This window comes from Brassica napus, chromosome C2 (assembly GCF_020379485.1).
Source record: "Brassica napus cultivar Da-Ae chromosome C2, Da-Ae, whole genome shotgun sequence".
Lineage (NCBI taxonomy): Eukaryota > Viridiplantae > Streptophyta > Magnoliopsida > Brassicales > Brassicaceae > Brassica > Brassica napus.
In genome coordinates, this window is record NC_063445.1 from 47,995,545 (window position 1) to 48,013,068 (window position 17,524).

At 35.1% G+C, this 17,524-nt stretch overlaps 2 protein-coding genes across 3 annotated transcripts; both read left to right on the forward strand.

Annotated features, from left to right (window-relative positions):
- Nucleotides 1-3,963: 3,963 nt before the first annotated feature.
- On the forward strand, nucleotides 3,964-6,903 carry LOC106380671 (NAC domain-containing protein 35). Of its 2 annotated transcripts, XM_013820475.2 has the most exons (4): nucleotides 3,964-4,394; nucleotides 4,863-5,131; nucleotides 6,043-6,454; nucleotides 6,545-6,903. In XM_013820475.2, exons 1-4 carry the CDS (start codon nucleotides 4,097-4,099, stop codon nucleotides 6,697-6,699), a joined length of 1,134 nt encoding a protein of 377 aa, XP_013675929.1. In that variant the 5' UTR covers nucleotides 3,964-4,096; the 3' UTR covers nucleotides 6,700-6,903. The 2 variants fall into 2 exon arrangements, with proteins under 2 accessions (XP_013675929.1, XP_013675927.1); XM_013820473.3 differs by having other exon boundaries at nucleotides 6,043-6,903.
- Nucleotides 6,904-11,716: 4,813 nt separating this feature from the next.
- LOC111203331 (glutathione S-transferase T3-like) lies at nucleotides 11,717-17,228 on the forward strand. The gene is made up of 2 exons (XM_048746874.1): nucleotides 11,717-15,949; nucleotides 16,594-17,228. The coding sequence occupies exon 1, from the start codon at nucleotides 12,151-12,153 to the stop codon at nucleotides 12,808-12,810; it is 660 nt and encodes a 219-aa protein (XP_048602831.1). The 5' UTR covers nucleotides 11,717-12,150; the 3' UTR covers nucleotides 12,811-15,949; nucleotides 16,594-17,228.
- Nucleotides 17,229-17,524: the final 296 nt, after the last annotated feature.

The following is a 17,524-nucleotide window of genomic DNA, read 5'->3' on the forward strand; positions in this document are numbered from 1 at the left end:
GGCCACGAAATGCCTGTGGCTCCCTTGTTCCCAATACATTATGTATGTATAATAGTTACTGTTCTAGATATTTTCCAACTACGTAAGACACTGTTATAATTATTTCTTATATTAAATTGACGTTAGAAGAACTGTGTTTATTACTACAACATTGTAGTAGGAGAGAACTTGAATGTGAAGGATACTAGATGCAAAGGTCGGTCGATCCATGTAACTAACTTGATACATCATCGCTGATAAATAATTGCAAGGAAGGGTCCATTATAAAATTTTGACTAATAATATATTAATTTAAGAATAAAGTTGGTGAAATAAATAAAAACTAAATGTTCAAGATTCGATGTCAGAAAAAGGTACACAATTATAGTTATTATAATAAATGACACTACCTTACTATATATACAGATTTGATGACCAGTGAGATTGTTTTGATGGGTAGCATTAGGTTTTCGTCAGTGAATGAAAGTTTAGAACACACAAGAATATGAAAGATACGATCCGAATCTTGATTTACAGAACAAAATATATCTATAAGTATTAGAATAATGGGGCGGTGAATGAAGGGTCCATAATTATTGAAGTGTGACTATTATATATTGACATAAAAATAAAGTTGGAGTTCTAAAATTTCTATTATTTATTGTAAAGTAAATTATATCACATAACTACAAAACGGATGACTAAAAAGATGGCATTGATAGGTAACCAAATCCAAAGAAATTCTATTGGGGAAAACGAATACGATTTCGGAATTTTCATTTTAGTAAGGACAAGACTTTTGATAGTAGTTCATAAGACTTTTAGGTTTTAGATTAGTTAACCAATTCTAGTATCATCTTTCTTAAACCTCTTTCAAATCCTTAAATATATATTTTCTTCTCGAACACACTTGAATCTTTTTTTCTTTTCATATTATTACTGATTTAACCTAAAATTTACAACTTTGTTAAGTCAATTACTAAATCACAATTAATGTTGAGTTTTCATTTTGCAGATTTAGCGAAAGAATTATTTAAGTTTGATTATTATTTCTTCTAAATCACTTGTAACCTATGTAAAAAAAAGTAAAACGTATGTTTTTAGATTCTATATGTAAGAAGTTTTAACCAAAATTTGCAAGACACAAAAACCACAATCCTGCACTTTTAGTGGACAATTTCTATAGACCTTGTTTTGTGAAGTACAAGATATATAATGCAACCAATAGACAATAATATCACATATGATATCATTAGTTACATAAAATAATAAATAATATATTGTTACTTTCCCTATATTTTATCGCTTTTTATTAAGTTGCTATTTGTTTATTTTTCAGCAGAATAGGAAATACAGTATAACCTCTTTAAATTAATAATCTATAAATTAATATACACTAAAAATCTCTATAAAATAATATAATTTTATAGTTTCAAATTGAGTTTTTGATTCAATTAGTATATCGATTAATTAATATCTCTATAAATTAATAAAAAATTATAGTTTTGCTGTAGTCCCAACATTATTAATTTATAGAAACTGTAGTTAGTTTTCTTGAAAAAGTCATGTTAGAGGTAAAATATATCTAAATCTGAGGCAAAATTTTCATCATTTTAGTATTTTATAAATTAAGTTGCATATAGAACGAATTTAATACAAAAATTATCAAACCAGTCATAAATCCATGATATTTAATTTTTGTTTTTGGATGAATATGAAAAGTTGACCAATTTTAATTGATATTTGAGTTAAATGTATTTGCAATATATATATATACACATAGATATACCTATATTTTCTCCACCCTATGCTAGCTAAAAGCCAATGGAAGACTCGTATGAATTAAATATGAACTTATTTCCTTCCCTATTTATCATTTTCTTTAATTTATGGTATATAAAATGTATGTTGTGGAAGGGTCCATTTCCATGACTCCAAATCCAAGTCACGCACGCGATTTCCTATCCTATACACCCATGTCCGCGGCTCCAACTCCAAGTCATGCACGCGATTTCTTATCCTATACATCTATTGTTTTACATTAATAAAATATATTTTTTGACAAAGCACATAAGTAAAATTTTATTTTTTAGTTTTAGATTACTTTCTTGTAGATTTTTATTATATCAGTTAAAACCATATAAATTTATTTGCATTTTAGTTTTTTATTTGGTTTAAAATGAATATATAGTTAATCTAAAATATGTCCCAATATACTAAGCTAATAAATAAAAAGCCGGTTTTGATATCATGATGGCCTAATGGATTTCTTCTTTTGTTTATAAATTCCGTAAGTTTTGGTCTGCGACATACAGTTTGAAAAATCTATCTGTACTCAGCTTATGCTATTTGTTGTACATTCATAGATTTCTTTTGAATTGAAAACATTTGATAATGTTTTTTGTCATTGAATGTGTCCTCAAGGGAACTACCAACCAAACCGGCTGTAGTTAAACAAAGTAGCAAACAAATTGAAGAAAAAAGGATGCCAGTAGGCACCATAAAACCCAACAAAGGGACTAGGAAATAAAGCAGAATTTATCAAAACTCGAAGATTCTAATGCTGCTTCGAGATAACTGATAGAGGAGTCCTCAGACAGCGCCTGCTGCTTCCATTTTGATGCGAGTGTCAAGCCAGTCTGGACCATTCCTAGCCAAGTACTATTGCTGCCATTGAAAACATTTGATAATTTAAACAAGAAAGTGATATAAAGCCAGTAAAACGTAGAGTAAGGTTCCGCAAACCCCACTCTTCTTTCGTAGAAGCCCCACTACCACCTCCCTAAGCTCCCTTTTGACTTGCTATTTTTCATTAGTTTTTCCATACTGAACTTAACCATAACAATTTCTAAACCAATAATTAATATGAAACAACTTAGAAATGGTATAAGCCAGTATATAATTAAAAAATGGTAGGGCAGTGATGGTTATTTTCATAGATATGCTATACAAAAAAGTTTTGAAGAATATGTAGGCTTCTAAAGTTCAGCTTCTTACTGACTTTTGGAAAATTATAAGGGAGTGTTAGCAACAAAAAAAAAGCCACATGGAAAGTTTGTTTCGCATTCATATTTGTAAAAACAAGAATTTATAATGAAGATATGGTGGGCCAAAAATTCATTTAAAATTTAAAATGAAAACAATTAAAGAACGTTCACGAAGCAAATGAAAAACACGTAAATGTATTTATGACGAGTGAAATAGTGAGAATTCATAATACATATTATTATATTAGTGTTATAGGCCACCAATCAGAATTCTTTGGTCGGTTTAATGAATAATTTAACAAGAATATTCCAAAACTTAGTAGGAGTATTATTTTATTTTAATTTTCGAGACCTGACAACAGTGACATATTATCGTTTCTTATGACCCTAAGCACAAATCCACTTAGAAAAAAGTTAACAAAAGCTTAGATTCGGAGGAGAAAATGTATGGCGTTTGAACCAGAACTCCTCACAAATTAACTTTAGAAACAATGTTATTATGCATCTTTACGGTTATACCACTACGCACAATGAGAAGGCTTTGTTAATGTCTCTGCGTTTTAGATTCAATTGGATCAAAAACAATTAATAGGCTATTGCGTATAACTGGAATCTAACTACATAATCTTATGAATTTTATAGGGTCTTAATACTTACGTAAACGGAGCTAGTCAAGATTATATGATCTACCAAAAATGAATCATATACGTGCGTTTGTGTGGGATTAATTTCTTAAACACATCATTATACAAGACTTGATAAACTAATATTTGTGTTTTATGACAACAAAGAACTAGATATGGAGAGTGAGAGAAAGGTCAAAACTCCAAAGGCACGGCTAAGAAAACAAAACCGTGTACACCATGTCCTCAACTTGACAAGTCTTTGTCTCCTCCTTAACTCACTCTGTCTTATTCTAGTTAGGTCTCAACTTCCAGAAACGACGACGTTTCATTCCGATATAATCTTTTATCCTCCTCTTATCTCTACCCAACACCACTCAGTTTCATCTCTCTTATTTCCCTTCCCTTGTTTAGTATAAAAACCAGCAAACCCTTAATCTTTTTTTCATCTTCATCTTAATACATATGCATACACATATACATATAGTGTCTTTTTAGTTTTTACATATGGCAATTGTACCATCCACAACAAGCATCATCACCATGATGAGTAACCAAGTCAACAACAACAATGAAAAAGGTATAGAAGAAGATGATCACAGAGGCGGCCACGAGAGTCGTCTTCAAAATGATGATGAAGCTGATGATCATGATCAAGACATGGTTATGCCTGGATTCCGATTCCATCCCACCGAAGAAGAACTCATAGAGTTTTATCTTCGCCGTAAAGTTGAAGGCAAACGCTTCAATGTAGAGCTCATCACGTTCCTAGATCTTTATCGCTATGATCCTTGGGAACTTCCGGGTAAATATAACATTCCACATGTATATTATACACAGAAATACCGCTACTTGAAACTTTTATTGTATACACTAATACATACACATGATATACAATTTATTAAGATCTCTTAAACCTATATAGCCTTCTTATTAATATTATATATGTTGATCTGCGATATTGTCATTTTCTTTCAACACTTCCTTCTTTATATTTTCACTTTTCGGAATAACTGATCTGCTTTTTCTTTAACCCAAAAATGGTAGTGTGTTTATATATAACAATGAAATTCAGAAGAATCTACCATTTATTCATTTCTTAAGCCTATGAAAATCTTTATCTCAATCACAACTTCATAAGATATATATATATATATATATACTTTTTTTTCTTGACAACTTCATAAAATATTTATAATGGATGTCTTATTTTTGGTGTTATCATAAGATTATATATGTATATTTGATGATACATATGTGTAATAATATGCAGCTATGGCGGCTATAGGAGAGAAAGAGTGGTACTTCTATGTGCCAAGAGATCGGAAGTATAGAAATGGAGATAGACCAAACCGAGTAACGACTTCGGGGTATTGGAAAGCTACTGGAGCTGATCGGATGATCAGATCAGAGACTTATCGGCCGATCGGATTAAAGAAAACCCTAGTTTTCTACTCCGGTAAAGCTCCTAAAGGCACTCGTAGCAGTTGGATTATGAATGAGTATCGCCTCCCTCACCACGAAACTGAGAAATATCAAAAGGTATAAATTCATCAATCAATTCTTGGTAAACACATATATAGAACCCTAGCTAGGTATCAGCCTTACAAATTTGAAATGAAATCGATCACTAGATGGTTTGAATTTCATATCTTGATTTAATGAACTTTTATTGATTTTAGTGTCGAAATTGACTCATAAGATCCAAAACGCTCGTCACGGAACTAATTAAATGTAAGGCGGCGTTTGCGCTTAAATCCAGAAAAATGTTCATGCCATACGCATGAAGTCTTTAAATTACTAGTCATGGCCCATATGTATAGTAGAAGGCATTAATAAGATAGCTACATGCGTATACATACACACAAATATCACATTCAAAATTCATATATCTATCTAGATTTATTTATATATACCTTAATTCTTGCAGCGGCTTAGTTAGTGATCTTTAATTCATCACATTGTTCCTGCTTCTACATTCATGACTTCTATTTAAGTTGCCAGACAGTTTTTTGAAAAATCTAATGGCAGATATATAAACCTTTATATAAACTTATGAGTGATTACTTCTAAATAGTAATGTGTTTACTGGCGAATTGATAGATACATTATTTATTCGGTTTTGTTGCTATTAAATTTGTGTGTTCATTTAGTTCTTATAGATAGCTAAAACACCAAGCTTGATATAAGTTTACAAATCTAAATGAGTTTACGGAAAGCATGACTAAGGAACTAAACATATATAATCAATTATATTTGTCTTAAATCCCAGAATTGAAAAATGCGATCTGATTTATGTATCACAATCTGACATATGTATATATGTATACGTCAAATGAGAGTGCTCTACCAATGAATCTATAGTTGAAATCATATTCTCTAATATTCATATATAAACTTATAACTGATATGTATCTCAAGTCTCTGATCAATGTTTTCATGTATATATATAGGCTGAAACATCATTGTGCCGAGTGTACAAAAGGCCAGGAGTGGAAGATCATCCATCCTTGCCACGTTCTACATCCACAAGACATCATAACCATAACTCATCATCATCATCCCGCTTGGCCGTAAGACAACAACAACAACAACACCTTCCTTCCTCTTCTAATCATTCCGACAACAATCTTAACAACAACAATCTCGACAAGCTCTCAACCGAATATTCCGGCGACGGTAGCACCATAACCACTACAAACAGTAATTCTGACGTCACCATAGCTTTAGCCAACCAGAACATCTATCGTCCAATGCCTTTTGGTGCAAGCAACACACCAATAATATCTAATCAAGAAGATGATGAAACCGCAATAGTTGATGATCTTCAAAGACTCGTTAACTACGGCCAAATATCTGGTGGAGGTAACATCAATCACCAATACTATCAAATTGCTCAACAGTTTCATAATCAACAACTACTAAACGCAAATGCGTTGCAATCGGTGACGGCAGCGACTACAGCAGCGTTAACGCCTCAAACGCAGGCGACGTTAGCGATGAACATGATCCCTGCAGGGACGATTCCAAACAATGCTTTGTGGGAGATGTGGAATCCACTAGTACCTGATGGAAACAAAGATCATTATACTAATATTCCTTTTAGATAAATTAATCAGATTTTGAATATTACCAATTCCTTAAATAATGCTTCTTCATTATATATCTATATTATGTATACTCGTTATGTATTTTAAACAAGTTAGTAATAGCTAGACTACGATTGCTTACTGGCTGCAATTATGTAATGGAACTGATTTTTCTACGTGTATCCAATTTATGAGTTATTTAAATATGAACTACAATTTATTCTATCCGTTTTAACAACGTATGTAACCGAACGGAGGTAACGATAAACATTTTGATCCAAGAATCGAACAAAGCAAATAATAATGAAAGTTTATATACTCGATTATATTTTTTATATACGAAACAAATCAAACAACACAAAGTAGACTAATTTAAATCACAAATTTCTAGCTGTGTTTTGGCAATATATATGTGTCTATAGTTTTAGACTATATCCAAGTTGTCAAAGCGATTCTGCAGATAAATAATCTATTAACTCTTGCTAATTCAGTAACATGGTGACGAAAATATATGGAGACGCTGGCTAGTTTTGTCTGTACGTGTGTGTAAGAATTAGGGTATGTTTAGCAGAAAAAAAAACAAGAATTAGGGTTTGACGAAAATAAACCTCTAGGAAATGCAATGTGAAAAAACGTACGTTTTAAATAACATCTATGTTTAAATTTTCCACAAAGTTTGGATATCAACACGAATGTCAGTCCAAAATTTATAGTTAAACTTTTTTAGTTTGGTTAGCCCTTGTTCAAATATGTCATGTGTATTTTAATTAAGAAAAACGTTGATACAGTGGTTTTGTTCAAATAGTTGTGTTTAACAAATGTTTTAAAGTATATAATTAGATTTTTTTTTTGACATTTAAAGTATATATATATATATATATATATAGCAGGTAATTCATCCAAAAGCAGATAATACTAAATTTTAACTCCATCAAATAGCATTGAAACAAGGTTTTTTTTTTGTAACGCGAAACAAGATTAAGATTTCTTAATAAACGAAATACTGCTTGTCTGGTCGGGTGGTATAAAGAGAAAGTAAGAAACTCATCAACGCGCCTTCGCGGATGTTAATTTTTACTTTTTTTATAAATTGAAATTTGCTTTTATATTATATGTTTTGCATGTGTCCATATATAACTAATTGTATATTAATTACTTAAATATTTTCGAGGTTCATATAATCGAATCGGTAATATGGTTATTTTTGGTTATTTGGTTGTAGGTATTTTCAGTTTGGATTAAAAAAAATACCCGAATCGAGTATATGGGTTATTTTTGGTACAAATATCTAAATCCGTTTTAAATATATTGGTTATTTGGATATTTTTAGGCTCCTATATATAAAAACTTAATCCACCCGGAATTGGGAGGACCTGACTCGGAACCCACCTAAAAATTTATAATATTCGAGTGGAGCCTAATTTCAAACCCTAGAAAATCTCGATATCCGAAAGAAATGACTTGTAGTCGAACGGATACCCGAATACCCATGCCTCAATGATTTTGTAAACAAATAAAAAAACTCTTTGTTAACCATTTTAAATTTTTGTTACAGATGAAACAATTTCATTCAAACATGTCGAATTATTATGGTTAACATGTAAAATAAATATTATTGAATTATTATAGTAAAGACAATTAATGAAATATTTAAGAAGAGTGAAAAAAATGTAAAAATTTCATAAATTACTTAAAATAGGTAAGTTTTTGTAATGCCCCGACCGTCCATGACTGATGGATTTTCCACGTCCGCTCACCCGGCTCGTGGGACTCATTTCGTGCGAGGGGAGGTGAGTTAATTCATCAGATATTTGAAAGTCTTGTTTACCTTTTCAATCACCACATGACCTCTCTCCGTGCTTGGGCCTCACTCGCACGATATCGCGAATCACTTACTGATAGGTCACTCATCCTTCCACTACTCCAGTCCAAACACGCTTAATTCTAGAGTTCTAAATAGATATGTACCCGAAAAAGTAAGTGAAAATGACATAAATAATCAAATCAATTCTTTTAAACTTTTCTGCACATACTAGAAATCATGATGTTGCAGAAAGGCTCAGTCACAAGACTTCCATTGACACACTTGAACAAAGGTTCACCAAATCCGATGAAAGAATTAAAAATCCACATCAAAATCGGCTAAGTCTTGCAACCGCACACCAAAAAAAAAAATTCATATCGGGTCAAGTTCACCAAGCTAGGCTAGAAGGCGACGACGAACCCAGAGCACAACACATCGTCTTACACAACCATTAAGGTTCCTCTGCTCAGCTGATTAAGACAACAAAACAAGATAAAGACAGGGAAATCTCGGGAGAAATTATTCTTTTCTTTCTCTCTCCTCTTAAATTCTCTCCAACCTCTCTCTAGAGTTTTCGAAAAGAGATTGTTTCTCCGGTGCCGCCGCGTCTTTTTGGCGGTAGCCGGAGCCCCTTTGTTGTCTCTTTTACCTTTCCGCCTCTCATTGTCCATCTATGTTCTCTTTGCTCTTGTTTCACGGTTGAGGCGGTGCTCTATCGTAGATCTCCGGTTCAGATCTGGCGAGTTCCAGAGCAGATCTGGGTCGCGCATGGCGTCGTTGGTGAAGTTCGAGGACGGCTTTCCACTCGTCGTGCTCTTCTCCGGCTTTTGTTCTGGGCTTTCTGTCCGGAGGTTTTTCCCTCTTCTACGGTGGAGTTTTCGCGAGTCTGGTGGCGCGTGACGCGTCGGTTTGTGCTTCTTCGGCGGTGCTAGGTTTGGGGTTCGTGAATCTCAGATTTCCCTCTTTGCTTTGAGTTCGCCGGTGGTCTCCGGTGGTTGCGGGTGGAGTGTCTCCGTGAGTGGGTCTTGCGCCTGCTCTTGCGGTGGTCTCCAAAGGTGGCGCGTAGAAGATAGTCTTCAACGCGTGTTATTGTTGGCTTCTCCTCAAAGTTGTTGAGGTCCGACGTTGTGGCCCTCCTTTTCACCGTCTCTCTCTCCTTGTGAATCTACAAGCGACTTTGGCTTTTGTTGGAAGAGGGTTGGGTCTATGATGATGATTAAGCGTTAGTTTAGCAATCAGCTTTCTTGTTTGCTTGGTGGTTTCTCTCCGGAGGTGGTGTTCTAAATTGGTCTCATTGCTCTATATGAGCTCTCGGGTTAAAGGGGTGTACACGGTCACGGGTTGGATGGATGGAGGCAGCAATCTTCATCTCGCCTCTCCGAACGACGGCATCGTCGATTTTGGGATACTCCTCGTGCTGTCGGTTTGAGCTTCTTGGGTAAGTAAGCGAGTTCGTGGTTGTGATTCTTTGGACAGGTGGGGGCTTGTGGGTATTAAGGAAGCTGTAGGAACTTGCTGCATCAGGGTTTGAGCCGCCCATCTCTCCGGTCTCTCGCGGCAACCGGACGCTTGTTCTGCTCTCGCCTTTACTTTTGGTTCTTCCTCGCTGCGTCGGCGTTAGGATCAAAATCCGGTCCTCAGCTTTTTCAATTTGGTTATTGTTCGTTTCTAGGTCCTTTGTTTAGTTTCATTTTGCAATCTGCTACTACTCTCTGTGTATCTTCTGTAACAAATTCAAAAATTCTGGTATAATATTAACATTTTAACAAAAAAAAAAAACAAAACAAGATAAACACATTACTCATTCTTTCTTTCTTTCTTTCTTTTTTTATTTTTTCTCTCTCTGCGGCTATTATAGCATCCGCATTAGCGGTTGTAAAGGGGTTCATGGGCTCGGGTTCTTAGGCTCGAAACGAAAAAAAGAAAAGAGAAAATGGGTTAATTTCGGTGAACCGGCTCTTACAAGTGAACCCGTATGATACGGGTTCAAGCCACGTGTCAATCACCCATTGGCCACGCCTTTTCGGATAGACGAGGAAGAAACAAGGGTTGAGCGTGTTTCACTTCATTTTCTCTCCTCTCCGAAAAAGCTAGGGTTTCTCGCAGAGAGAGGCGATTTCTCTAGCGACGCCGACTGCCAGAGATTTTCTCCATCTAATCGACGACGGACTGTCTCCTCCACGAGCTCAGGTCAGTATAGAGTAGATTCACGGTTTAGGGAATTCGAAATCGAGTAGATTCACGTTCTCGGGGATTCGATTCGAAATCGATTTGGGGGTTTCGAGGTAGGGTTCTAAATCGATTTGGCGGTTTTGATTTTTGGTTGTAATTCGTCATGCGGGTTCGATTTAGGGTTCGTATATGGGGGTTTCTAAATCGATTTGGGGGTTTCGAGTAAGGTTTCTAAATCATTTTGGGGGTTTCGTTTTATGGTTGTAAATCGTCATGATGGTTCGATTTAGGGTTCGTTGCATGTTATTTGTTTCGTCCTTATGTTCTAATCATGTCGATTTCTGGTACAGATGGATCCCGCAGAAGAGAGAAGTGAGAGAAAGAGGCATAAGGAGTACATCAACATGCTACGATATGTGGCCGATTCACAATACGGGATTCCGACGAGGTGTCCGTGTGGTGGGAGAATCATTGACGAGGTTCGGGGGAAGGAGGACTACGACACTCTTCCTGGGAAGCGCTTCTTCACCTGCAAAAACTACGAGGTAAGTCTGAAGTGGCATACTTGTATAAGTTATGTTGCAACGCAATTCTGAGTTGTGTTTTTTTTGTAAACAAGGATGATGGGTTACATTATCGTCAGCCTTGGGTGATTGGTGTCCTGGAGGAGATCGAATGCCTGACTAAGCGGGTCGAGGAGGCTGAGAAGGTGATCAAGGGGGTGCCGAATCTCAATAAAAAGATTGAGATACTGGAGGTTAGTTAAGTATACTCAGCTAGTGTATCAATTATGTTCTTTAACATAGTTAAATATTTGCATAGTTAGTGTATCAATAGTTAAGTCACTAACACGGTTTCATTGTTGTTTCCATATCCAGGTACATGTTTAAAACCTCACTGTCCAGGTCGCTGACCTGGAGAGGCTCTGCTTCGAATGAAAACCAAAGGTAAACTCAACTGAACTAAATTGATGAACTACACCTGAATTGCTTGTGGTTGTTATGTTAAACGGTGCATGCTGTAGAACTAGACTGAACTAAACTGAACTAGAATGATGAACTAGAAGTAGAACACGTGTGAATGATGAACTAGAAGTAGAACTAGACTGAACAAAACTAAACTAAACTGAACTGAACTAGCTGAACTGAACTTAAAATGAAAACATATACGTTTTGAGGAAATATACTTAAAATGAACTAACGGAACTAATAGAACAGAACTAGAACAAGTAAATTGAACTTTAAATTTTCATTAACTCTGTGTTGGTTGGTTGTTGTGATGAATGTTCGAGTTTTTCAACTGATTTGATGTGTAATGAATGCTCTCTGTGAACTAGTTGTTGTGTAATTAAGTATAATCGTACTAAGTATAATGAATGTTTGGTAGTTAGAGTATGTTTAATTTTTCTCTCCTATCAACGCAAAAACTAGTTTAAAAACATAGGAAATTCACTTCTGAAAACACAAACCAACTTAAAAACACCAACCAAAACCAAAATGGATCATTTTTCCCTAAACTCTCCTAGGTTTGTTAACCTATTAACTTCCCAGAGCAGTCAAACAATAGACGTAGAGTCTTCTGAGGTTCCTAGGTTTAGTAGCCAGAGCTCTGAATCTCCCAAACCAGTGGAAAGGAGAAAGTGGACACAAAAAGAAGACATTGTGCTCATCAGTGCTTGGTTGAACACCAGCAAGGATCCCATAGTGAGTAATGAGCAGAAGGCAGTTGCTTTTTGGAAGAGAATAGAGGAGTATTTAAACTCAAGCCCTCAGCTCAGTGGCTTCCCTCCGAGAGAGGCAAGTCACTGTAAGCAGAGGTGGGGAAGAGTGAATGAGCAGGTGTGCAAGTTTGTCGGAAGCTATGAGGCCGCTTTGAAGGCGCAAGCTAGTGGCGAAAATGATAATGATGTCATGAAGACTGTCCATGACATCTTCGTCAATGACTACCAGGTCAAGTTCACCCTTGAACATGCGTGGAGGGAACTTAGGTTTGATCAAAAATGGAGATCAAACTGTGCTTGCAAAGATGGTGCAAAGGACAAAAGGAAGGAACCTGCGGAGATGGTGCCTGACTTGGAAGACGTTAGGCCTCCTGGTGTTAAGGCTTGCAAAGCAGCGAAACGCAAGAAGCATGGGAAAGAAGCAGTTTATGATTAATTACAGAGCATGCTAGCTGTGAAAGAGAACATATCCAAACAGAAACTCCTTGATCGTCTCCTTGCCAAAAAAGATACTCTATCTGATATAGAAGTGCCACTGAAAAACAAACTAGTTTCTCAAATGCTTTGATCTGGTCAGTGGCTTTATTTTTTTGAATTTACAACTTGTTTAACTTGTGCGAGACAATGTTTAGTTGCTTGTTAACTTGTTTTCTTGCTTCTTTTGGTTGTTAACTTGTTTAGTTGCTTCTTTACTTGTTTACTTGAGTACTTGTCTACTTGTTTACTGGTTTACTTGTGTTTGTTTCTACACTTTTTTACTAACATGAAATGCTTTGATTTGTTTTGTTTTGCAGGTCACGGGTTGTACTTGTCTACTGGTTGATTCTGCAGGTCACGGGTTCTACCTAGCTACTGTCTTTATGTTTCTGTCTACTTGTGTAATTGTTCATGGGTTGTTCTGTCCTCTTGTATTGTTCTGAACTTATGTTTCTGTATCTTTGTTTCACGGGCAAAGTGTAGAATTTTGTTTGTTTCTACACTTTGTTTTTTTTCATTCACGGCTATGTAATGGGATGCTCTATATAAACTATGTCTTTCTTTTATTGCCAAATGTGCAACAAACTCAACTTCTTCTCTTAAAAATTGCCTCTCTACTTCTTCAAATTGTCTCTCTACCTCTTCAAATTGTCTCTCTTGAGTCTACAAACTTGTTCTATCTCTACCTTTCTTTCCAAAACACTTAACCAAATTTCCAAACACTTTACCTTTTACACTTAACCAAATTTCCAAAACACTTAACCAAATTTCCAAATTGTGTCTCTATATATATAATTTTTTTTTCGTGAACAACATTCATTTCTCTTCTAAAAAAAAAATGTCTTCCTCATCGTCTGATGCCATAGATGAAATATTAAACGAAGCTTTAGAAGAAATGTTCGACCAACAATTTGATCATACCTTCAACTCAATAATTGATGGTCAAGCCAACAAACCGAAGAGACGATCTTATATCGAAAGACAGCGGGAACAAGGACACAATCTACTATGGAACGAGTATTTCGGAGAACATCCTACATATCCACCGCCAATGTTTAGGCGGCGTTTTTGAATGAACAAGCCATTGTTCCTTCGCATTGTCGATCGCCTAAGTAATGAAGTTTCATACTTTGAGCAAAGAAAAAATGCTCACGGAAGGTTAGGGCTATCTGCACTTCAAAAGTGTACAGCAGTTATACGTATTCTAGCATATGGTCAATCGGGAGATACGTATGACGAATATCTCCGACTTGGAGAAAGTACTGCACTTTTATGTTTAGAAAATTTCACTAATTGGATAATACAATTGTTTGGAGATGAATATCTAAGAAGACCTACACAGGAAGATCTTCAACGATTACTCGATGTTGGAGAGGTACGCGGGTTTCCAGGAATGATAGGCAGCATCGACTGTATGCATTGGGAGTGAAAAAACTGCCCAACGGCTTGGAGATGGTAGTACACACGTGGTTCAAGAAAGTCGACAATTGTCTTAGAGGCTGTGGCGTCACATGATCTTTGGATATGGCACGCATTTTTCGGAGCTCCAGGTATCCTCAACGATATTAAAGTTCTTGATCGGTCACCAGTTTTTTATGACATTTTACAAGGTTGAGCTCCTAAAGTTAAATTCAAGGTCAACGGCCACAATTATCGTATGGCGTACTACCTTACCGACAGAATTTATCCGAAATGGTCAACATTTATCCAATCCATCCCACTTCCTCAAGGTCCTAAAGCAGAGCTATTTGCTGAACGTCAAGAATCCGCCAGAAAAGATGTCGAACGTGCTTTTGGAGTATTGCAATCGAGGTTTGCAATAGTTAAAAACCCAGCGAAACTATGGGATAAGGAAAAGATATGAAGGATTATGAGAACTTGTGTCATAGTGCACAATATGGTAGTAGAGAACGAACGCGACGGATACACTCAGTATGATACATCTGACTTCGAAGCAGGAGAGTCAAGCAGAAGTTCGAAGGTGAAAATGAGAGAAAGTGTGAATATCCCTAATATGCTTGGGATTCAGAATCAAATTCGGGATCCACAAATACATGATCGTTTGAAAGCTGATTTAGTTGAAAATGTATGGGAAAAACATGGTAATCATGATGAATAATCTTTGTATGTTATTTGTTCAAAAAAAAAAAACTTTTTATGTTTTAATTTGTTCTAAAAAAAAATTCTAATTGTATGTTTGTATTTTTTAACTCTGAATATGTTATTTGCTCAAAAAATCAAAAAACATCTTTGTATGTTTTAACTCTGAATATGTTATTTGTTCCAAAAAAAATATAAAACTTTGTATGTTCATGAATTTTAATCGTATTGAATAAAAACTTTTTAAAAAATATATTTTATTTTGTTCCTATGAACTTTATCTTTAGGTTCACCAATGGAAAATGAAAATATATACAGATTTATCACTATTTATTGTCCCACCAAAAATATATTAAAAAATTTCTAACAACCCCAAGAGGGGATGCTCTCACGGACTAGTTTCTTAAACTAATTTAAGGTTTATTTATGAAATAACCAAAAATAAAATTAGTTTTGCAAAGAGAAGATAAGAATAGAAAAGAGGAGAGACTGTATGGTTTTGGTTAGATAGTGAATTATGGTTTGTTTTTGTTAGCCAGTGAGTGCAATTTCCAATTAACTAAACTCTCCGAGAAATTTATGAAATTCATCTCTTCGTATCCGAAACCCACAAGTAAAATGTGGTCCTTTTCGTTTCCTCTGCTTCTAAGCTTCGTTGAAGCATTTGACCCAGATTTTTATTTTCACCGGAAAAGTAGTCATCTTCGCCGGCGATTGTGAGGCTAATTCATTCTCCGGGGATCGAATGTTATGGAGGGATTCACTAATCCTACTCCTCGTACTGTTGAAGAGGTCTTTAGGGACTTCAGAGGTCGACAAGCTGGTCTCATTAAGGCTCTCACCTCTCTCTGTCTCTGTTCTTTCCTGTTTTGTCTGATTGTCCGAAAAAATTTACTATCTTTATGGGTTTTTTTGTCATTTCGTGAAATTTGACGTTTCTGGGTTTGGTTTACTTGTTCATGCAGATATGGTGAAGCTTTACCAAACGTGTGATCCTGGTGAGTTATGTCTTCCTCAGTGTTTCATTCATTTGTTGACAGGTCAATTGTTTCAGAGTGATATTGTTTATGATGAGTAAAAGTTTTCAGGAGCTTCATCTTGTTTAATTGTTTGGTAAATATGTAACTTTTTCTCATAGTGACTGTGTTTGTTTAGTTTATAGTTTTCTATCTTTCTCAGCCTTATGGAAGAGTTGATTTGTTGATTTTGAGTGTCTACATGTTAGTCCTCTCCTCTTTGTGGTTTCTGTTAAGGTGTGTTTGCTTTTTTTTGTTTATTTAGAGAAGGATAACTTGTGTGTCTCTTTGGACTTCCAAATGATTCTCTTGTGTTATCCCTGTGCCTGGTTTTAACAATATCTGTGAGAATTTATATTAACTCACTTGCTGCTGTTCAGTGCATCACTCTTTTTTATAATTTCGGTTTTCTACTTTCCATCTCTTGATTCATGAGACATAGTTGAAGCCCACAAGTCTTATGAATCCCACCAAAGTGAACCAATGTTAGTTGAGTAACATACATGATTCATGTCATTAGAGTTGATACGCCTAGGTAGTTTGCACTGGAATGTAGCTATTGTTGGCAGCTGGGAAACAATATATGTATCTGTAGTAACCACTTGCCTTCTTGATTCTTTTTGCAGGAAGAGGCTCTTTCAGATGATAAACGACCTCCCAACAATTTTTGAGGTTGTGAGGACGATGATGAGCATGGTGGCCCTTGTGGCGCTTGCGGAGACAACTTCGGTACAGATGAGTTTTGGATTTGCTGCGACGAGTGTGAGAAATGGTTCCATGGAAGATGTGTGAAGATAACACCTGAAAAAGCAGAACGTATCGTAGTACATTACAAATGCCCTAGTCCCTAGATGCAGTTACAAGAGAGCCAAACCTTGTTGATGTTAAAATAAAACAACCAAAAGAAGAAGAGAAAATAGTTAAAGGAGGAAACTGTGAAAGAAGGAGAAGAGGTTCCCCAGTTTATTGAACAAAAAGGTTTTAGAAATCGTAAGAGCATCTCCAAAAGATACTCTATAACTTCAAATATGAAGTTTTTTGCTCTCCAAAAAGAAACGTCGAAACTTCAAATTTGAAGTTTTGAAGAGTGAAACTCTATATTTGAAGTTTTGCTATTCAAAATTTCAAATTTGAAGTTTTATATTTTTATTTACATTTTGGTCTTTACAATCACACATCATATTTATGATTCATAAATATTTTTTCGTTTATTGTTTTAATTCTTTAAAAAATGATATCTCATAAATATTTTAAATTTTGTTTACAGATTTTAAATTTTACACATAAAATTAAATAAAACCTTAAAACAAGATTTAAAATATTTTAAGCTAGATTTAGACAACAATAATATACAAAAAAACTTAACAAAAAAATTAAAAAAAATTACAGGAAGACATAACTATTACACAAATTTAAATATTACAACAACACTAATAGTCAGGTAAGTTTGATCTGGAACCTTCAAAATTTTCAAATATTGTTCAAATTTTTTTGTGTAACTGAAAATGGTTTTGTTGTTGTTTTTGATGTCCTTTTCGTACAATTTTTTTTTGTTGA

Bases quoted from the DNA above. Each gene is read 5' to 3' on its own strand.
- LOC106380671 (XM_013820473.3), top strand. From the start codon at position 4,097: ATGGCAATTGTACCATCCACAACAAGCATCATCACCATGATGAGTAAC. The intron at 4,395-4,862 runs GTAAATATAACA...AATAATATGCAG, and splicing joins TGATCCTTGGGAACTTCCGG to CTATGGCGGCTATAGGAGAG. The intron at 5,132-6,042 runs GTATAAATTCAT...GTATATATATAG, and splicing joins AAACTGAGAAATATCAAAAG to GCTGAAACATCATTGTGCCG.
- LOC111203331 (XM_048746874.1), top strand. From the start codon at position 12,151: ATGGATCATTTTTCCCTAAACTCTCCTAGGTTTGTTAACCTATTAACT.